Raw genomic sequence first — 23,293 nt, forward strand, 5'->3', positions numbered from 1 at the left:
TCCATACACTCCTGCTACTGCTCCACATACACTCCTGCTACTGCTCCACATACACTCCTGCTACTGCTCCACATACACTCCTGCTACTGCTCCACATACACTCCTGCTACTGCTCCACATACACTCCTGCTACTGCTCCACATACACTCCTGCTACTGCTCCACATACACTCCTGCTACTGCTCCACATACACTCCTGCTACTGCTCCACATACACTCCTGCTACTGCTCCACATACACTCCTGCTACTGCTCCACATACACTCCTGCTACTGCTCCACATACACTCCTGCTACTGCTCCACATACACTCCTGCTACTGCTCCATATACACTCCTGCTACTGCTCCACATGCACTCCTGCTACTGCTCCACATACACTCCTGCTACTGCTCCTGCTACTGCACTCCTGCTACTGCTCCACATACACTCCTGCTACTGCTCCACATACACTCCTGCTACTGCTCCACATACACTCCTGCTACTGCTCCACATACACTCCTGCTACTGCTCCACATACACTCCTGCTACTGCTCCACATACACTCCTGCTACTGCTCCACATACACTCCTGCTACTGCTCCACATACACTCCTGCTACTGCTCCACATACACTCCTGCTACTGCTCCACATACACTCCTGCTACTGCTCCACATACACTCCTGCTACTGCTCCACATACACTCCTGCTACTGCTCCACATACACTCCTGCTACTGCTCCACATACACTCCTGCTACTGCTCCACATACACTCCTGCTACTGCTCCACATACACTCCTGCTACTGCTCCACATACACTCCTGCTACTGCCTACACTCCTGCTACTGCTCCACATACACTCCTGCTACTGCTCCACATACACTCCTGCTACTGCTCCACATACACTCCTTCTACTGCTCCACATACTCCTGCTACTGCTCCACATACACTCCTGCTACTGCTCCACATACACTCCTGCTACTGCTCCACATACACTCCTGCTACTGCTCCACATACACTCCTGCTACTGCTCCACATACACTCCTGCTACTGCTCCACATACTCCTGCTACTGCTCCATATACACTCCTGCTACTGCTCCACATACACTCCTGCTACTGCTCCACATACACATCCTCTGCTACTGCTCCATATACACTCCTGCTACTGCTCCACATACACTCCTGCTACTACTCCACATACACTCCTGCTACTGCTCCACATACACTCCTGCTACTACTCCACATACACTCCTGCTACTGCTCCACATGCACTCCTGCTACTACTTCACATACACTCCTGCTACTGCTCCACAAACACTCCTGCCACTGCTCCACATGCACTCCTGCTACTGCTCTACACTCCTGCTACTACTCCACATACACTCCTGCTACTGCTCCACATACACTCCTGCTACTGCTCCACATGCACTCCTGCTACTGCTCCACATACACTCCTGCTACTGCTCCATATACACTCCTGCTACTGCTCCACATACACTCCTACTGCTCCACATACACTCCTGCTACTACTCCACATACACTCCTGCTACTGCTCCACATACACTCCTGCTACTGCTCCACATACACTCCTGCTACTGCTCCACATACACTCCTGCTACTACTCCACATACACTCCTGCTACTACTCCACATACACTCCTGCTACTGCTCCACATGCACTCCTGCTACTGCTCCACATACACTCCTGCTACTGCTCCATATACACTCCTGCTACTGCTCCACATGCACTCCTGCTACTGCTCCACATACACTCCTGCTACTGCTCCACATACACTCCTGCTACTGCTCCATATACACTCCTGCTACTGCTCCACATACACTCCTGCTACTACTCCACATACACTCCTGCTACTGCTCCACATACACTCCTGCTACTACTCCACATACACTCCTGCTACTGCTCCACATACACTCCTGCTACTACTCCACATACACTCCTGCTACTGCTCCACAAACACTCCTGCCACTGCTCCACATGCACTCCTGCTACTGCTCCACATACACTCCTGCTACTACTCCACATACACTCCTGCTACTGCTCCACATACACTCCTGCTACTGCTCCATATACACTCCTGCTACTGCTCCACATACACTCCTGCTACTGCTCCACATACACTCCTGCTACTACTCCACATACACTCCTGCTACTGCTCCACATACACTCCTGCTACTGCTCCACATACACTCCTGCTACTGCTCCACATGCACTCCTGCTACTGCTCCACATACACTCCTGCTACTGCTCCACATACACTCCTGCTACTGCTCCACATACACTCCTGCTACTGCTCCACATGCACTCCTGCTACTGCTCCACATACACTCCTGCTACTGCTCCATATACACTCCTGCTACTGCTCCACATGCACTCCTGCTACTGCTCCATATACACTCCTGCTACTGCTCCATATACACTCCTGCTACTGCTCCACATACACTCCTGCTACTACTCCATATACACTCCTGCTACTACTCCACATACACTCCTACTACTACTCCACATACACTCCTGCTACTGCTCCACATACACTCCTGCTACTGCTCCACATGCACTCCTGCTACTGCTCCACATACACTCCTGCTACTACTCCACATACACTCACTATGTATTTATTCCTTGTGTCACTATTTCTATTTGATCTTCTTTATCTCTGCATTGTTGGAAAATGGCCCATGAGTACGCATTTCACTGTCGTTTACAAAGCATGTGACAAACACGTTTTTATTCGATAAGCTAATAATATTATTAATAAGCAATATTACATGGACATGTACACCTTTTATACCTTTTATAAAGGAACTCAGTCTGGCTTTAAACTTACTCTTGAGGGCCTCCTGAGTGGCACAGTGGTCTAAGGCACTGCATCGCAGTGCTAGCTGTACCACTAGAGATTCTGGGTTTGAGTCCAGGCTCTGTCGCAGCCGGACGCGACCGGGAGACTCATGGGGCGGCGCACAATTGACCCAGCGCCGTCCGGGTTAGGGGAGGGTTTGGCTGGCAGGGATGTCCTTGTCCCATTGTTCACTAGCAACTCCTGTGGCTGGCTGGGCAGCAGTGCACGCTGACACGGTTGCCACGTGCACAGTGTTTCCTCCGACACATTGGTGCGGCTGGCTTCCGGGTTAAGTGGGCATTGTTTCAAGAAGCAGTACGGCTTGCTTGGGTTGTGTTTCAGAGGCTATCGACCTTCGCCTCTCCCGAGTCCATACAGGAGTTGTAGCGATGAGACAAGACTGTAACTACCAATTGGATACACAAGGTGCAAAAGAATGCACCTTGTGTATCATCAGGGTAGTGCATCATCAGTTCCTCTTGTCATGTTAGTCATTGCATAGAGAGCTATTTATAACTCAGAAATGTCCTGATCAACTAGCCTATGTCAGCTAATGTTTTTTAGTAGATAGATATTTTTGTCATTATTTGGTAACTGAAAAATCACATGAATACACATTAGACATGCCAAAATGTATAGAATTGCAATACATTTAGCTTTAAAACAGCTAAATGTTCTTTGCACCCCATGCCAAAATGTGTTGAATTGCAGGAAATAAGCTTAAAACCTGCACAATTTTCTCCATCAACAAGAGGGGTGTGAACAGTTTGTGTCATGAACAGTGCCTGTGCACGTAGAAATAGACGTGGTAAAAGTGTGAGAACCCCCTGGTCTAGATGACTGTTGTTTGACAAATCCATAAGGCTCTTTGTTTTTTAAATGAATGTTAAATGTACATGTTTTTTCCATAAAAGCACATGGATGTGTGTGAAACAGATAAACAAGTAGGATTTTGTCATATTTGAAAAAACGTGAAAACGTTGTCTAATGTTAGTAGTAGCTAGTAGCCTCGTCAAGGATGCATCAATGCAATATTGGCACACACCATTTTGTCACAGACCAACGAAACAAAAGTAAACCTTGAATTTGTAGGTTTTAAATATCCCTGTAGTGGCTAGAGTTGACTTATTTCAAGAAATGCCATTGGTTGGTGGATACAAAGTCTAAGATCTTTGATAGGCTTATGAAGAATTTGTGATCAGTGCCACCTGTTGAGGTTAGCATATGGCTGACGTGTGCCATGTTGTCTGATGGAAACAGCTTCAATTTAGCTTTCTGTTGCCTGCAAGTAAATCAACGAATTGAATTGGCTGATATGCATTTTGTGCCAGAGAATCTGTTTAAATGGAAATAGTTGCTTATGTTCGCAAGTATGGACACACACACAAACACTCAAGACTAGGTTATCCTTAACCACAGATCTAGGGTCAGATTACTAGCCTACTGGCTATACACATCCAAGACTACAGGTAAGGGTCTATACTCACCCTTGGACATCCTTCTGAAACCTGAAAACAAATAAAAAACTAGATCTCAGGCATCCCGAGATGAGCAGCGGTCTAAAACACTGCATCGCAGTGCTAGAGGTGTCACTACAGACCCAGGTTCGATCCCGGGCTGTATTACAACCGGCCGTGATCGGGAGTCCCATAGGGCGGTACACAATTGGCCCAGTGTCATTCGGGTTACGGGAGGCTTTGGCCGGGGAGCTTTACTTGGCTCATTGCGCTCTAGTGACTCCTTGTGGCGGGCTGTGCGCCTGCAGGTTGACGCCAGTCGTCAGGTGAACAGTGTTTCATGTGCGGCTGGTTTCCGGGTTAAGCGGGCGGGTGTTAAGAAGTGTGGTTTTGCAGGTCATGTTTCGGAGGACGCATGACTCGACCTTCGCCTTCCGAGCCCGTTGGGGAGTTACAGCGATGAGACAAGATAGAAAAGGGGGTCAAATTAAATAAATGAAAATAGATCACAGACTCTAAATATGACCTCCCTATTTGACCTCTAGGTTTAATGGGTATTATAACTCATACTGTGGTACTCTATCAAGGGAGGACGGGCTCATGATAAAGACTGAAATGGAGTAAATGGAATGGGATCAAACACAGGAAACCATGTGTTTCATGTATTTAATACCATTCCAATCTTTAAACTCCAGCCAATACTATGACCCCGTACTCCACAACTAAGATGCCACCAACCTCCTGTGTTCTCTATAGTCCTACCGTTTATGCATTCGAATGGCTGATGCGCTTCCCTCCATTCATTACTTTTATTGTAATGCCAGACACTCAAGATTGTAAAACGCTGACAATTGCGGAACAATTTGAGTTGAGGAATAAATCACACAGAAGTGAAAAGCTGGGACCCTGCTCTTTTCAATAATTGCAGTCAGAACTGTTGTATTTTCCCAAGATTGCATTTGGGAATATTGTGCAGCGACTGAGTTTATTAGAACCCATTTCTTCCCTTGCACCAATCAGCTGTGTGCGGAGTTGCACACACTTGCTACCAGACAGGTTATATTAAGCTGATAAATAAATAACATAGATCATGAACAGCTTCTAAATAATTATATAGGCCTAGACTACATACAGTGCCTTGCGAAAGTATTCGGCCCCCTTGAACTTTGCGACCTTTTGCCACATTTCAGGCTTCAAACGTAAAGATATAAAACTGTATTTTTTTGTGAAGAATCAACAACAAGTGGGACACAATCATGAAGTGGAACGACAGTTATTGTATATTTCAAACTGTTTTAACAAATCAAAAATGGAAAAATTGGGCGTGCAAAATGATTCAGCCCCCTTAAGTTAATACTTTGTAGCGCCACCTTTTGCTGCGATTACAGCTGTAAGTCGCTTGGGGTATGTCTCTATCAGTTTTGCACATCGAGAGACTGAAATTTTTTCCCATTCCTCCTTGCAAAACAGCTCGAGCTCAGTGAGGTTGGATGGAGAGCATTTGTGAACAGCAGTTTTCAGTTCTTTCCACAGATTCTCGATTGGATTCAGGTCTGGACTTTGACTTGGCCATTCTAACACCTGGATATGTTTATTTTTGAACCATTCCATTGTAGATTTTGCTTTATGTTTTGGATCATTGTCTTGTTGGAAGACAAATCTCCGTCCCAGTCTCAGGTCTTTTGCAGACTCCATCAGGTTTTCTTCCAGAATGGTCCTGTATTTGGCTCCATCCATCTTCCCATCAATTTTAACCATCTTCCCTGTCCCTGCTGAAGAAAAGCAGGCCCAAACCATGATGCTGCCACCACCATGTTTGACAGTGGGGATGGTGTGTTCAGGGTGATGAGCTGTGTTGCTTTTACGCCAAACATAACGTTTTGCATTGTTGCCAAAAAGTTCAATTTTGGTTTCATCTGACCAGAGCACCTTCTTCCACATGTTTGGTGTGTCTCCCAGGTGGCTTGTGGCTTTATATCTTTATGTTTGAAGCCTGAAATGTGGCAAAAGTTTGCAAAGTTCAATGGGGCCGAATACTTTCGCAAGGCACTGTAATAGTATTACTCGGCCCTTTGTATTTAACCAACAAGAGATTTATGTAAATAATGTTTATGTCTTGACAAGCAAGCAGCTCCATAATGTCGGCCTGTGTAAATTACTTTTGAATGCGAGTGCCGATGTTCAACTCTGAGTCGATACGCTTCCCGCCTCCGGCTGGCTTTACTCGAGACTGAGAGGGAAGGTTTTGACATTCTTACTTCCACTTGGAAACCGAATGCTGGTTGATAACAAAAATCTGGATTAAATACCAATACATTTTTTGTTGTTGTGTTGGAGTTTTAACATGTAGGCTACTGACCCAAGGGAACCATATGAAAACTTGATTAACTGGCCCGGGGAACTCGGCAGATGTTGCCAGGAAAGCCAGTCTCCTGAGATAATCCACTCCCTGTAGGCTACTCCACGTCATGTGCCAAAGAAATAACGCCACCTGCTGTCGAAGACAGATTTTGGGCCCAGTCATTCCTCTGGCTTTGTAAATACTGGATCTCTATGACAAGACACATCATTCAATGTCGGCAAAATCGGGCCAGTCATGTATGACATATCGCGTGTGAGTAACGGACGGACAGATGGAACGGAGACCGATCCACGGTCCCCTTCCCAATTTCATGGTGGGGGACAACTAAACACACTTTATCTAAAGAAATTATGTTTGACAAAGATCAGGTGAGAAGGTCAGGTCAGTATATCAAATCAATGGCCTACACCACACAGGTGTGTGTGTTTTATCCAACTTTTCAGATTATTGCTGTCATGCCATACATATGTCGAGTATAGCATTCCAATGATAGCTAAGGGAGTTGGCTAAACTAAATCACATCCTAATGTGACCAGGACCATGCAAATACACCACTACAGTAGAGACTGACCTGAACTCCAGCACAGTCACACTCTTCAAGCCTGGCAGTCCCCCCAGAGCATCTTCTATCTGCAAACACAACGAGGTCACCTTGAGTTCAACAGTTAATTCTGAGGATATTGCTAGTTTATGTCCTCTTTTTATTTATTTATTTTATTTAACCGTTATTTTATAGCTCTTTAATTCTGTTATTTTACTTTAATTCCATCATTTTACTTGTAGATTTGTGTGTATTGTTGTGAATTGTTAGACACTACTGCACTGTTGGAGCTAGGAACTCAAGCATTTCACTACAACCACAATAAAATTTGCTAAATATGTGACCAATACAATTTGGTTTGATTTGATTTGATTTCTAGCATGGCCATCTAGTGACTACTCACTCAGACCTCTGATTGAACCTTGTTTCTGGATGCTAGTGAGTGTTTTGTGAAGAGAACCATGTTTTTGCTGACTCATGGACCCAGCATTGTGGAACACCTCCTCAGTGACAAAGTTGAATTACGTTTCAGTGTGCCAACAACCCTGCCATTACACCCTCTCCTACCTTTCCCAATCAATGTGGCAAATACCCTGCTTTTGCAATCACTATTACTCTGACACACTTGGCAACACAGCCGACTTCTTTGATCGTCAGATTGTGTTTTTCCGAACATGTCCGTCCCTCTCCTCCTCCTATCTCTCTCCTTCTTTAATTGTCTATCTCCCTCCCACTTTCCATACACAGAATGATAAAAGTTTAATAGCCGTGGGAATTAGGGGTGCTGAAGGCGCTGCACTGTGCAGCACTGTCCCGCCATGACAACAAAAAATTGTTAGCACCCCATCCGTCGAACTACTTCCCGCGGGCTATGGACAGAGTAATAATGAGTACATTAAAGGCTTCCAGGGGAGAGTCGAAAACATCTTATTTTCCCAGCAGCAGTAAAATGTCTGACCTATTTGTTCTCAGTCAAAAAGCCTTGATGGTGGAGGAAAGTTATCTGTGTGTGAGTGAGTGTGTGTGTCCTGCTTTCTCTATTCCAGTCTCTCTTGCAGCCTCAAGCTACATCATAAACTCTAACTTTCAGCATCTTTTCACACAGAGTATGCAGTATGCCTAGTGTACAATACCAACAGTCAAATGAAGGGAATTTCAAACTGTGTGGGTTCTTTATAGTGCCCTGACTGTGTGTGTTAAAATGAATAACTCTGGCCTCAGAGCCTACAAACAAAGTGATGGATTAGGAGATGCCAGAAGAGGACAAATGGGATGGAGAGAGTAGAAAAGGTTGAGGGAGGATTAGAGAGAAGATTTAGAGGAGATACAGATGACAGGAGGAGCGAGATGAAAGGATAGTGAGAAAGGAGATGGAAAGAGTGGAAGAAATAAGAGGAGTACTGTAAAGGAGTGAAGTGGAGAAATTAGAGAAGGAACGCTGAAAGAGAAAGGAACAGCCCATTAGCAGCCTTAAAACCTCATTCTGGCACATTCTTTACTAAAAAGGTCAAATGCAGCTACTGTTTTTCTCAATACATTGCTGTCAATGGGAAAAGATGATTGTCACAGTATTTATGTTCTTCTCAATACATTGCAGTCAATGGAAAAAGATGAGTGTCAGATGGTTGATGTCTAAGTGATTACCTTGCATTCAATGAGGAAAGATGAACATCACAATACGGACGCATAGAGAAAGACTTCATAGACATGACGCTCCTCTCTCGCTCTCTACCTCCCTCTTTCTCCTCCCTCTCTCTCTTTCCCCCCTCCCAACTTCACCCTCTCTCCCTCTGTCTCCCCTCTCTCCTTTCTCCCCATTTTATCTCCTTCCTTCTTTCCCCCTCCTCTCGCCTCCCTCCTCTCGCTCCCACCTCTCGTTCCCACCTCTCACTCCCTCCTCTCGCCTCCCACCTCTCGCCTCCCACCTCTCGGTCCCTCCTCTCGGTCCCTCCTCTTGCTCCCTCCTCTCGCTCCCATCTATCGCTCCCTCCTCTCGCTCCCACCTCTCGCTCCCTCCTCTCGCTCCCACCTATCGCTCCCTCCTCTTGCCTCCCACCTCTCGCTCCCTCCTCTCGCCTCCCACCTCTCGGTCCCTCCTCTCGCTCACACCTCTCGCCTCCCACCTCTCGCCTCCCACCTCTCGCTCCCTCCTCTCACCTCTCGCTCCCTCCTCTCACCTCCCACCTCTCGCCTCCCACCTCTCGCTCCCTCCTCTCACCTCTCGCTCCCTCCTCTCACCTCCCACCTCTCGCTTCCACCTCTCGCCTCCCACCTCTCGCTCCCACCTCTCGGTCCCTCCTCTCGCTCCCACCTCTCGCTCCAACCTCCCGCCTCCCACCTGGACATGAAGCGAGGGTTAGGGTTGAGCTGGGAGTGGACATGAAGCTAGGGTTAAGGTTGAGCTGGGAGTGGGCATGAAGCTAGAGTTAAGGTTGAGCTGGGAGTGGACATGAAGCTAGGGTTAAGGTTGAGCTGGGAGTGAACATGAAGCTAGGGTTAGGGTTGAGCTGGGAGTGAACATGAAGCTAGGGTTAAGGTTGAGCTGGGAGTGAAGATGAAGCTAGGGTTAAGGTTGAGCTGGGAGTGAACATGAAGCTAGGGTTAAGGTTGAGCTGGGAGTGGACATGAAGCTAGAGTTAAGGTTGAGCTGGGAGTGGACATGAAGCTAGGGTTAAGGTTGAGCTGGGAGTGAACATGAAGCTAGGGTTAGGTTGAGCTGGGAGTGGACATGAAGCTAGGGTTAGGGTTGAGCTGGGAGTGGACATGAAGCTAGGGTTAGGTTGAGCTGGGAGTGAACATGAAGCTAGGGTTAGGTTGAGCTGGGAGTGGACATGAAGCTAGGGTTAGGTTGAGCTGGGAGTGAACATGAAGCTAGGGTTAGGTTGAGCTGGGAGTGAACATGAAGCTAGGGTTAGGGTTGAGCTGGTAGTGAACATGAAGCTAGGGTTAGGTTGGGGCTAGGGTTAGGGTTGAGCTGGGAGTGAACATGAAGCTAGAGTTAGGTTGGGCTGGGAGTGAACATGAAGCTAGGGTTAGGTTGGGGCTAGGGTTAGGGTTGAGCTGGGAGTGAACATGAAGCTAGGGTTAGGTTGAGCAGGGAGTGAACATGAAGCTAGGGTTAGGTTGAGCTGGGAGTGAACATGAAGCTAGGGTTAAGGTTGAGATGGGAGTGAACATGAAGCTAGGGTTAAGGTTGAGCTGGTAGTGAACATGAAGCTAGGGTTAGGGTTGAGCTGGGAGTGAACATGAAGCTAGGGTTAGGGTTGAGCTGGGAGTGAACAAGAAGCTAGGGTCAGGGTTGAGCTGGTAGTGAACATGAAGCTAGGGTTAAGGTTGAGCTGGGAGTGGACATGAAGCTAGGGTTAAGGTTGAGCTGGGAGTGAACATGAAGCTAGGGTTAGGGTTGAGCTGGGAGTGAACATGAAGCTAGGGTTAGGGTTGAGCTGGGAGTGAACATGAAGCTAGGGTTAGGGTTGAACTGGGATGTGGACATGAAGCTAGGGTTAGGGTTGAGCTGGGAGTGGACATGAAGCTAGGGTTAGGGTTGAGCTGGGAGTGGACATGAAGCTAGGGTTAGGGTTGAGCTGGGAGTGGACATGAAGCTTGGGTTAAGGTTGAGCTGGGAGTGAACATGAAGCTAGGGTTAAGGTTGAGCTGGGAGTGGACATGAAGCTAGGGTTAGGGTTGAACCAGGATGTGGACATGAAGCGAGGGTTAGGGTTGAGCTGGGAGTGGACATGCAGCTAGGGTTAGGGTTGAGCTGGGAGTGGACATGAAGATAGGGTTAGGTTGGGGCTAGGTTTAGGGTTGAGCTGGGAGTGGACATGAAGCTAGGGTTAGGTTGAGCTGGGAGTGAACATGAAGCTAGGGTTAGGGTTGAGCTGGGAGTGGACATGAAGCTAGGGTTAGGTTGAGCTGGGAGTGGACATGAAGCTAGGGTTAGGGTTGAGCTGGGAGTGAACATGAAGCTAGGGTTAGGTTGAGCTGGGAGTGGACATGATGTTAGGGTTAGGGTTGAGCTGGGAGTGAATATGAAGCTAGGGTTAAGGTTGAGCTGGGAGTGGACATGAAGCTAGGGTTAGGGTTGAGCTGGGAGTGGACATGAAGCTAGGGTTAAGGTTGAGCTGGGAGTGGACATGAAGCTAGGGTTAGGGTTGAGGGTTGAGCTGGGAGTGGACATGAAGCTAGGGTTAGGTTGAGCTGAGAGTGAACATGAAGCTAGGGTTAGGGTTGAACTGGGATGTGGACATGAAGCTAGGGTTAGGTTGAGCTGGGAGTGGACATGCAGCTAGGGTTAGGGTTGAGCTGGGAGTGGACATGAAGCTAGGGTTAAGGTTGAGCTGGGAGTGGGAAGCTAGGGTTAGGGTTGAGCTGGGAGTGGACATGATGTTAGGGTTAGGGTTGAGCTGGGAGTGAACATGAAGCTAGGGTTAGGGTTGAGCTGGGAGTGGACATGAAGCTAGGGTTAGGGTTGAGGGGAGTGGACATGAAGCTTGGGTTAAGGTTGAGCTGGGAGTGGACATGAAGCTAGGGTTAAGGTTGAGCTGGGAGTGGACATGAAGCTAGGGTTAGGGTTGAGCTGGGAGTGAACATGAAGCTAGGGTTAGGGTTGAGCTGGGAGTGAACATGAAGCTAGGGTTAGGGTTGAGCTGGGAGTGGACATGAAGCTAGGGTTAGGGTTGAGCTGGCTGGGAGTGGACATGAAGCTAGGGTTAGGTTGAGCTGGGTTAGGGAACATGAAGCTGGGGTGGACATGAAGCTAGGGTTAGGTTGAGCTGGGAGTGGACATGAAGCTAGGGTTAGGGTTGAGCTGGGAGTGGACATGAAGCTAGGGTTAGGGTTGAGCTGGGAGTGGACATGAAGCTAGGTTAGGTTGAGCTGGGAGTGGACATGAAGCTAGGGTTAGGGTTGAGCTGGGAGTGAACATGAAGCTAGGGTTAAGGTTGAGCTGGGATGTGGACATGAAGCTAGGGTTAGGGTTGAGCTGGGAGTGGACATGAAGCTAGGGTTAGGTTGAGCTGGGAGTGGACATGAAGCTGGGGTTAGGGTTGAACTGGGATTGGACATGAAGCTAGGGTTAGGGTTGAGCTGGGAGTGGACATGAAGCTAGGGTTAGGGTTGAGCTGGGAGTGGACATGAAGCTAAGGTTAGGGTTGAGCTGGGAGTGGACATGAAGCTAGGGTTAGGTTGAGATGGGGAACATGAAGCTAGGGTTAGGGTTGAACCAGGATGTGGACATGAAGCTAGGGTTAGGTTGAGCTGGGAGTGGACATGAAGCTAGGGTTAGGGTTGAGCTGGGAGTGGACATGAAGCTAGGGTTAGGTTGGGACTAGGGTTAGGGTTGAGCTGGGAGTGGACATGAAGCTAGGGTTAGGTTGAGCTGGGAGTGGACATGAAGCTAGGGTTAGGGTTGAGCTGGGAGTGGACATGAAGCTAGGGTTAGGTTGAGCTAGGGTTAGTTGAGCTGGGAGTGGACATGAAGCTAGGGTTAGGTTGAGCTGGGAGTGGACATGAAGCTAGGGTTAGGGTTGAGCTGGGAGTGGACATGAAGCTAGGGTTAGGTTGGGGCTAGGGTTGAGCTGGGAGTGGACATGAAGCTAGGGTTAGGTTGAGCTGGGAGTGGACATGAAGCTAGGGTTAGGGTTGAGCTGGGAGTGGACATGAAGCTAGGGTTAGGGTTGAGATGAGAGTGAACATGAAGCTAGGGTTAGGTTGAGCTGGGATGTGGACATGAAGCGAGGGTTAGGGTTGAGCTGGGAGTGGACATGCAGCTAGGGTTAGGGTTCAGCTGGGAGTGGACATGAAGCTAGGGTTAGGTTGGGGCTAGGGTTAGGGTTGAGCTGGGAGTGGACATGAAGCTAGGGTTAGGTTGAGCTGGGAGTGAACATGAAGCTAGGGTTAGGGTTGAGCTGGGAGTGGACATGAAGCTAGGGTTAGGTTGGGGCTAGGGTTAGGGTTGAGCTGGGAGTGGACATGAAGCTAGGGTTAGGTTGAGCTGGGAGTGGACATGAAGCTAGGGTTAGGGTTGAGCTGGGAGTGAACATGAAGCTAGGGTTAAGGTTGAGCTGGGAGTGAACATGAAGCTAGGGTTAGGGTTGAGCTGGGAGTGAACATGAAGCTAGGGTTAGGGTTGAGCTGGGAGTGAACATGAAGCTAGGGTTAGGGTTGAACTGGGATGTGGACATGAAGCTAGGGTTAGGGTTGAGCTGGGAGTGGACATGAAGCTAGGGTTAGGGTTGAGCTGGGAGTGGACATGAAGCTAGGGTTAAGGTTGAGCTGGGAGTGGACATGAAGCTAGGGTTAGGGTTGAGCTGGGAGTGGACATGAAGCTTGGGTTAAGGTTGAGCTGGGAGTGAACATGAAGCTAGGGTTAAGGTTGACCTGGGAGTGGACATGAAGCTAGGGTTAGGGTTGAGATGAGAGTGAACATGAAGCTAGGGTTAGGGTTGAACCAGGATGTGGACATGAAGCGAGGGTTAGGGTTGAGCTGGGAGTGGACATGCAGCTAGGGTTAGGGTTGAGCTGGGAGTGGACATGAAGCTAGGGTTAGGTTGGGGCTAGGGTTAGGGTTGAGCTGGGAGTGGACATGAAGCTAGGGTTAGGTTGAGCTGGGAGTGAACATGAAGCTAGGGTTAGGGTTGAGCTGGGAGTGGACATGAAGCTAGGGTTAGGGTTGAGCTGGGAGTGGACATGAAGCTAGGGTTAGGTTGAGCTGGGAGTGGACATGAAGCTAGGGTTAGGGTTGAGCTGGGAGTGGACATGAAGCTAGGGTTAGGGTTGAGCTGGGAGTGAACATGAAGCTAGGGTTAAGGTTGAGCTGGGAGTGGACATGAAGCTAGGGTTAGGGTTGAGCTGGGAGTGGACATGAAGCTTGGGTTAAGGTTGAGCTGGGAGTGAACATGAAGCTAGGGTTAAGGTTGAGCTGGGAGTGGACATGAAGCTAGGGTTAGGGTTGAGATGAGAGTGAACATGAAGCTAGGGTTAGGGTTGAACCAGGATGTGGACATGAAGCGAGGGTTAGGGTTGAGCTGGGAGTGGACATGCAGCTAGGGTTAGGGTTCAGCTGGGAGTGGACATGAAGCTAGGGTTAGGTTGGGGCTAGGGTTAGGGTTGAGCTGGGAGTGGACATGAAGCTAGGGCTAGGTTGAGCTGGGAGTGAACATGAAGCTAGGGTTAGGGTTGAGCTGGGAGTGGACATGAAGCTAGGGTTAGGGGGGGAGTGGACATGCAGCTAGGGTTAGGGTTGAGCTGGGAGTGAACATGAAGCTAGGGTTAAGGTTGAGCTGGGAGTGGACATGAAGCTAGGGTTAGGGTTGAGCTGGGAGTGAACATGAAGCTAGGGTTAGGTTGAGCTGGGAGTGAACATGAAGCTAGGGTTAAGGTTGAGCTGGGAGTGAACATGAAGCTAGGGTTAGGTTGAGCTGGGAGTGGACATGAAGCTAGGGTTAGGTTGAGCTGGGAGTGAACATGAAGCTAGGGTTAGGTTGAGCTGGGAGTGGACATGAAGCTAGGGTTAGGTTGAGCTGGGAGTGAACATGAAGCTAGGGTTAGGTTGAGCTGGGAGTGGACATGAAGCTAGGGTTAGGTTGAGCTGGGAGTGGACATGAAGCTAGGGTTAGGTTGAGCTGGGAGTGAACATGAAGCTAGGGTTAGGGTTGAGCTGGGAGTGGACATGAAGCTAGGGTTAGGGTTGAGCTGGGAGTGAACATGAAGCTAGGGTTAGGGTTGAGCTGGGAGTGAACATGAAGCTAGGGTTAAGGTTGAGCTGGGAGTGAACATGAAGCTAGGGTTAGGTTGAGCTGGGAGTGAACATGAAGCTAGGGTTAAGGTTGAGCTGGGAGTGAACATGAAGCTAGGGTTAGGTTGAGCTGGGAGTGGACATGAAGCTAGGGTTAAGGTTGAGCTGGGAGTGGACATGAAGCTAGGGTTAAGGTTGAGCTGGGAGTGAACATGAAGCTAGGGTTAGGGTTGAGATGGGAGTGAACATGAAGCTAGGGTTAGGTTGAACCAGGATGTGGACATGAAGGAGGGTTAGGGTTGAGCTGGGAGTGGACATGCAGCTAGGGTTAGGGTTGAGCTGGGAGTGGACATGAAGCTAGGGTTAGGCTGGGGCATGAGGGTTAGGGTTGAGCTGGGAGTGGACATGAAGCTAGGGTTAGGTTGAGCTGGGAGTGAACATGAAGCTAGGGTTAGGTTGAGCTGGGAGTGGACATGAAGCTAGGGTTAGGGTTGAGCTGGGAGTGGACATGAAGCTAGGGTTAGGTTGAGCTGGGAGTGGACATGAAGCTAGGGTTAGGGTTGAGCTGGGAGTGGACATGAAGCTAGGGTTAAGGTTGAGCTGGGAGTGAACATGAAGCTAGGGTTAAGGTTGAGCTGGGAGTGAACATGAAGCTAGGGTTAGGGTTGAGCTGGGAGTGAACATGAAGCTAGGGTTAGGGTTGAGCTGGGAGTGAACATGAAGCTAGGGTTAGGTTGAGCTGGGAGTGAACATGAAGCTAGGGTTAAGGTTGAGCTGGGAGTGAACATGAAGCTAGGGTTAGGGTTGAGCTGGGAGTGGACATGAAGCTAGGGTTAGGGTTGAGCTGGGAGGAACATGAAGCTAGGGTTAGGGTTGAGCTGGGAGTGAACATGAAGCTAGGGTTAAGGTTGAGCTGGGAGTGAACATGAAGCTAGGGTTAGGTTGAGCTGGGAGTGAACATGAAGCTAGGGTTAGGTTGAGCTGGGAGTGAACATGAAGCTAGGGTTAGGTTGAGCTGGGAGTGGACATGAAGCTGGGGTTAAGGTTGAGCTGGGAGTGAACATGAAGCTAGGGTTAGGGTTGAGATGAGAGTGAACATGAAGCTAGGGTTAGGGTTGAACCAGGATGTGGACATGAAGCGAGGGTTAGGGTTGAGCTGGGAGTGGACATGCAGCTAGGGTTAGGGTTCAGCTGGGAGTGGACATGAAGCTAGGGTTAGGTTGGGGCTAGGGTTAGGGTTGAGCTGGGAGTGGACATGAAGCTAGGGTTAGGTTGAGCAGGGAGTGAACATGAAGCTAGGGTTAGGGTTGAGCTGGGAGTGGACATGAAGCTAGGGTTAGGGTTGAGCTGGGAGTGGACATGAAGCTAGGGTTAGGTTGAGCTGGGAGTGGACATGAAGCTAGGGTTAGGGTTGAGCTGGGAGTGAACATGAAGCTAGGGTTAAGGTTGAGCTGGGAGTGAACATGAAGCTAGGGTTAAGGTTGAGCTGGGAGTGAACATGAAGCTTGGGTTAGGTTGAGCTGGGAGTGAACATGAAGCTAGGGTTAAGGTTGAGCTGGGAGTGAACATGAAGCTAGGGTTAGGTTGAGCTGGGAGTGAACATGAAGCTAGTGTTAAGGTTGAGCTGGGAGTGAACATGAAGCTAGGGTTAGGTTAAGCTGGGAGTGAACATGAAGCTAGGGTTAGGGTTGAGCTGGGAGTGAACATGAAGCTAGGGTTAGGGTTGAGCTGGGAGTGAACATGAAGCTAGGGTTAAGGTTGAGCTGGGAGTGAACATGAAGCTAGGGTTAGGTTGAGCTGGGAGTGAACATGAAGCTAGGGTTAGGTTGAGCTGGGAGTGAACATGAAGCTAGGGTTAGGTCGAGTTGGGAGTGGACATGAAGCTAGGGTTAGGTTGAGCTGGGAGTGAAAATGAAGCTAGGGTTAGGTTGAGCTGGGAGTGAACATGAAGCTAGGGTTAGGTTGAGCTGGTAGTGAACATGAAGCTAGGGTTAGGGTTGAGATGAGAGTGAACATGAAGCTAGGGTTAGGGTTGAACCAGGATGTGGACATGAAGCGAGGGTTAGGGTTGAGCTGGGAGTGGACATGCAGCTAGGGTTAGGGTTCAGCTGGGAGTGGACATGAAGCTAGGGTTAGGTTGGGGCTAGGGTTAGGGTTGAGCTGGGAGTGGACATGAAGCTAGGGTTAGGTTGAGCAGGGAGTGAACATGAAGCTAGAGTTAGGGTTGAGCTGGGAGTGGACATGAAGCTAGGGTTAGGGTTGAGCTGGGAGTGAACATGAAGCTAGGGTTAGGTTGAGCTGGGAGTGGACATGAAGCTAGGGTTAGGGTTGAGCTGGGAGTGAACATGAAGCTAGGGTTAAGGTTGAGCTGGGAGTGAACATGAAGCTAGGGTTAGGGTTGAGCTGGGAGTGAACATGAAGCTTGGGTTAGGTTGAGCTGGGAGTGAACATGAAGCTAGGGTTAAGGTTGAGCTGGGAGTGAACATGAAGCTAGGGTTAGGTTGAGCTGGGAGTGAACATGAAGCTAGGGTTAAGGTTGAGCTGGGAGTGAACATGAAGCTAGGGTTAGGTTAAGCTGGGAGTGAACATGAAGCTAGGGTTAGGTTGAGCTGGGAGTGAACATGAAGCTAGGGTTAGGGTTGAGCTGGGAGTGAACATGAAGCTAGGGTTAAGGTTGAGCTGGGAGTGAACATGAAGCTAGGGTTAGGTTGAGCTGGGAGTGAACATGAAGCTAGGGTTAGGTTGAGCTGGGAGTGAACATGAAGCTAGGGTTAGGTCGAGTTGGGAGTGGACATGAAGCTAGGGTTAAGGTTGAGCTGGGAGTGAACATGAAGCTAGGGTTAGGTTGAGCTGGGAGTGAAAATGAAGCTAGGGTTAGGTTGAGCTGGGAGTGAACATGAAGCTAGGGTTAGGTTGAGCTGGTAGTGAACATGAAGCTAGGGTTAGGGTTGAGCTGGGAGTGAACATGAAGCTAGGGTTAGGTTGAGCTGGGAGTGGACATGAAGCTAGGGTTAGGGTTGAGATGAGAGTGAACATGAAGCTAGGGTTAGGGTTGAACCAGGATGTGGACATGAAGCGAGGGTTAGGGTTGAGCTGGGAGTGGACATGCAGCTAGGGTTAGGTTGAGCTGGGAGTGGACATGAAGCTAGGGTTAGGGTTTAGAGCTGGGAGTGGACATGAAGCTAGGGTTAGGTTGAGCAGGGAGTGAACATGAAGCTAGGGTTAGGGTTGAGCTGGGAGTGGACATGAAGCTAGGGTTAGGTTGAGCTGGGAGTGGACATGAAGCTAGGGTTAGGTTGAGCTGGGAGTGAACATGAAGCTAGGGTTAGGGTTGAGCTGGGAGTGAACATGAAGCTAGGGTTAAGGTTGAGCTGGGAGTGAACATGAAGCTAGGGTTAAGGTTGAGCTGGGAGTGAACATGAAGCTAGGGTTAGGTTGAGCTGGGAGTGAGAAGCTGGGAGTGGACATGAAGCTAGGGTTAAGGTTGAGCTGGGAGTGAACATGAAGCTAGGGTTAGGGTTGAGATGGGAGTGAACATGAAGCTAGGGTTAGGTTGAGCTGGGAGTGAACATGAAGCTAGGGTTAAGGTTGAGCTGGGAGTGAACATGAAGCTAGGGTTAGGGTTGAGCTGGGAGTGAACATGAAGCTAAGGTTAGGGTTGAGATGGGAGTGAACATGAAGCTAGGGTTAGGGTTGAGCTGGGAGTGGACATGAAGCTAGGGTTAGGTTGAGCTGGGAGTGAACATGAAGCTAGGGTTAAGCCTCAATCCTGGGAGTAACATGAAGCTTAACAATTAATTTGCCCCTCTCCCCACTAACATGAAGAAGGGTTAGGTCTCAGCTGGAAGACTGGTCTAGAGTTAATGTGTTTTTGGAGTGAACATGAAACAGCTGACGCTGGAAGCAAAATTAATGTATGGTCTTGTTAACAGAGCTGGGATGAACATGAAGCCTACCATGCAAAATTTACTCTTGACAGTGAACATTTGTCCCACCGAGATTAAGGCCTGATTCTTCCATAGAAAAGCATTACCTACAGCCCTCACATAACCATAATTCCCCCATGGCCTGCGATTGAGCTAGCTAACCATCCTTGTACACATCCAATCGTGACCTTATAGGGATGCCCTATGTTGAGGCTCAGCTTCCTGTGGCAAAAGGAATCCTCAACATGGTCCTTCACTCTCCCTGCAGTTACACAAAAGCACGGTCTTCCATCCTCTGTAGAATGGTAAGTTCTGAATGTAAAGTCTTGAAACACAGGACATCGTTAAAAAGTGTCCCACGGAGGCCGTACATTGAATTTCAGCTTCCTGCGACTAGAGGGAAGTACTTAATTGGGCATCATAGGGGTGGTTTCAACGGGTTAAAAAGGTTTAATCTTCCCAAATTGTACATATTTGTGATCAGGGGACCATCATGACACGGCATATGTAATTTGAAGTCAATCGACCCAAAATAATTTTTGACCTCCATTGGACACAATGGTCTTGCAGATCCAGAAACAAAGAGCCTTTTTATGAATTTTGTAATTAATTCTGAAGAGGATTTGTGTCACATTTTTTCAATTGACTTGAAAACTTGAAACTGTCTGCCAGCCTGCCTGTCTTTCTGTCTGTCTGTGTCTGTGAGAAAATGGGGGATGAGAGAGAAAGAAGGGGGAGAGTGAGGGATGAGGAGAGAGGGGAAAGAGGAAAGAGGGAGAGGGTGTAGGAGGGGGGAGAGAAAGCAAAAGGGGGAGAGAGAGAGTCAACGTACAGCCAGAGGTGGGAGAGAGGAGGGATAGAGAGAGATGAGAGGAAGGGGAGGCAGAGAAAGGAGAGAGACAGAATGGAGGGGGAGGAGGAAGAGAGAAGGGAGAGAAAGAGGGAGAGAGGAGAATAACAAGAAAATTGTCAACCCTGTGACACTTATCTTTCCCATTGATTGCAATGTATTGAGAAAAACATCATCAAAACATTACCTCTCTACTTTTTTCTCTTTTTTTACAGGCCATGATAAAGATTTCCTATGATATCATGTTGGGAGGAAAGAATGTGAAGTAGGAATGAGCGAATGAGGTAGGGGAGAAGGAGAGAGATAAAGAGTGAAACAGACATTTCTGAGTCGTACCTTGTCAATGAACTGCTGGTTGAGTGTCTGGTACTGGAAGCTGGCCGTATCTCTTAGAGCATCGCTGTACCTCTCTCCCTTCAGCAAGATACTCAGCTCAACCACCTGCTCCAACTGGGCCCGAGTAGGCCACTCTAACACTTCCATCTCTATGTCATTGGTGGGTTCTGTGGGAAGCTCCACCTCTGCCCCTTCTATGATGACCTCTGGGGGTTAGGGAGAGAAAGGTTGGTGTTTTTAAGAAAGCAGCACTTTTCTTATAACACTGATGTCTGATTCAACTTAATCAAGCTCTTTATATTTAGTTAATTAGCCGACTCAGGTACATTGGTAATGGTCTGGAACAAAAGCCTGCACAAAGTTGTGGGACCCAGATCAGTATGTTCTTAAGCCAAATCCTGGTAAGTGTACCGAGGGCTGTTGAGGTGACCATAATGCCGCCACACAGAGAGTCATGACCGCAGTGAAATTCCATGTGACTGTTCATGGTAATCTCCTCTTATGCACTCAGGACATGTGTTGGTATTAACCAACTCACTAATGAACATCAGGTCCTAATGGCCTGGTACTCAGGGCTCTGTTGTCCTTCCATCAGGTCCTAATGACCTGGTACTCAGGTCTCTACTGTCCCTCCATCAGGTCCTAATGGCCTTGTACTCAGCGCTATATTGTCTCTCCATCAGGTCCTAATGGCCTGGTACTCAGGGCTCTGTTGTCCTTCCATCAGGTCCTAATGGCCTGGTACTCAGGTCTCTACTGTCCCTCCATCAGGTCCTAATGGCCTGGTACTCAGCGATCTATTGTCTCTCCATCAGGTCCTAATGGCCTCGTACTCAGGGCTCTGTTGTCCTTCCATCAGGTCCTAATGGCATGGTACTCAGGTCTCTAATGTCCCTCCATCAGGTCCTAATGGCCTGGTACTCAGCGATCTATTGTCCCTCTATCAGGTGCTAATGGCCTGGTACTCGGGGCTCTATTGTCCCTCCATCGGGTTCTAATGGCCTGATACTCAGGCCTCTATTGTCCTTCCATCAGGTCCTAATGGTCTGGTACTCAGGGCTCTGTTGTCCCTCCATCAGGTCCTAATGGCCTGGTACTCAGGGCTCTGTTGTCCTTCCATCAGGTCCTAATGGCCTGGTACTCAGGGCTCTGTTGTCCCTCCATCAGGTCCTAATGGCCTGGTACTCAGGGCTCTGTTGTCCTTCCATCAGGTCCTAATGGCCTGGTACTCAGGGCTCTGTTGTCCCTCCATCAGGTTCAAATGGCCTGGTACTCGGGTCTCTACTGTCCCTCTAACAACTCTGACATCAATCTAAAATCACATCAAACACTTATCATCAAAACAGTATCATGCTTTTAAAACTCACCTCACTGTGATTGATCAATTTGAAGAAGAACTACAGGTTGAAACTGAGTGGAAAACATGGTCATTGTGGATGTTGTTTCAAAGCCAAACAATGAAATGGAGAGCACTTTCTAAGGTGATGATTAATTAAAAACACCCATATGCATATTAGAGTTAATGCATCGGCACTGGCCAAAACAGTATACGAGCCCAATCCCCCCCCAAAAAACTGAATTAAAATAATGATTGTGGCATTACACAATACATAGCCTACCCGAAGTTTACACACAGCAGATTTGTATTTATTTTTTAAACTGATTTAAGATGTCTTTGGTACAGAATTGGTTTAGCCTACAGTTCATTCGAAAATATTCAAATCCCTTGACTTTTTCCAAATTTTGATACGTTACATCCTTATTCTAAAATTGATTTTTTTTTAAATGTCACCTAGTCAATTTACACACAACACCCTGTAATGACAAAGCAAAAACCTTTACATAAGTATTCAGACTTTTTACTCAGTACTTTGTTGAATCACCTTTGGAAGCGATTACAGCTTTAAGTCTTCCTGGTTATGACACGACAAGCTTGGCACACCTGTATTTGGGGAGTTTCTCCCATTCTTCTCTGCAGATCCTCTCAAGCTCTGTCAGGTTGGATGGGGAGCATCGCTGCACAGCTATTTTCAGGTCTCTCCAGAGATGTTCGATCCGGTTCAAGTTTGTGCTCCAGCTGGGCCACTCAAGGACATTCAGAGACTTGTCCCGAAGCCACTCCTGCGTTGTCTGGGCTGTGAGCTTAGGGTCGTTGTCCTGTTGGAATGAGAACCTTCTCCCCAGTCTGAGGTCCTGAGCGCTCTGGAACAGGTTTTCATCAAGGATCTCTCTGTACTTTGCGCCATTCATCTTTCCCTCGATCCTGACTGGTCTCATAGTCCCTGTCACTGAAAAACATCCCCACAGCATGACGCTGCCACCACCATCATTCACCGTAGGATGGTGCCATGTTTCCTCCAGATGTGACTCTTGGCATTCAGGCCAAAGAGTTCAATCTTGTTTTCATCAGACCAGAGAATTTTGTTTCTCATGGTCTGAGTCCTTTGGTGCCTTTTGGCAAACTCCAAGTGGGCTGTCATGTGCCTTTTACTGAGGAGTGGCATCCATCTGGCCACTCCACCATAAAAGTCTGATTGGTGGGATGCTGCAGAGATGGTTGTCCTTCTGGAAGGTTCTCCCATCTCCACAGAGGAACTCTAGAGTTCTGTCAGAGTGACCGTCAGGTTCTTTGCTCCAACATGCACTGTCAACTGTGGGACCTTATATAGACAGGTGTGTGTCTCTTCAAATCATGTCCAATCAATTGAATTTACCACAGCTGGACTCCAGTCAAGTATTTTTCATTATGAGGTAGTGTGTTTAGATTTATGAGGGAAAAATGTTGTATGTAATTATGTAATCAAATTTAGAATAAGGCTGTAATGTCACAAAATGTGAAAAAAGTCAAGGGGTCTGAATACCTGCATACTCCAGAATGCACTGTATACTCCAAAATTGAGCAAATTCTAGTAATCGCCTTTCAGGGCATTTTTAAAATATTTGTATAATTAATCGGCTGACACATTACCTTTAGCTACAGAATATCTCACCGACATGTTTTCCATCTCCTCCCCTCTCTCTTTCATTCCATCCTCGAGCGCGCAGAGAGAGGGTCTGTCAACAGTTTCATTAAATATGTTTCTTGTGAAAACATGTTACTATCGATGAACAGGGTTGGAGAGCCCATGGCATACAGAGTACTGGGTAGCTGCAGGAACAGGGTTGGAGAGCCCATGGCATACAGAGTTTGGGCGGAATATCACCTGTTACGCAGCAAGAGGCTGCATGGTCCTCAAACAGTGGTTGATGC

General features: G+C 48.2%; 1 protein-coding gene across 1 annotated transcript in view; it reads right to left on the bottom strand.

Annotated features, from left to right (window-relative positions):
• The window catches only part of LOC127914872 (interphotoreceptor matrix proteoglycan 2-like), a 32,581-nt gene that overhangs the window by 5,273 nt on the left and 4,015 nt on the right, over nt 1-23,293 (bottom strand). Inside the window, exons 3-4 of the mRNA XM_052492612.1 lie at nt 20,044-20,249; nt 7,224-7,282 (exon numbers count right to left, since the gene is read on the bottom strand). Coding sequence (XP_052348572.1) covers nt 7,224-7,282; nt 20,044-20,249 — 265 coding nt within the window. The remainder of the gene's footprint in view (nt 1-7,223; nt 7,283-20,043; nt 20,250-23,293) is intronic.

Source organism: Oncorhynchus keta, chromosome 34 (assembly GCF_023373465.1).
Source record: "Oncorhynchus keta strain PuntledgeMale-10-30-2019 chromosome 34, Oket_V2, whole genome shotgun sequence".
Lineage (NCBI taxonomy): Eukaryota > Metazoa > Chordata > Actinopteri > Salmoniformes > Salmonidae > Oncorhynchus > Oncorhynchus keta.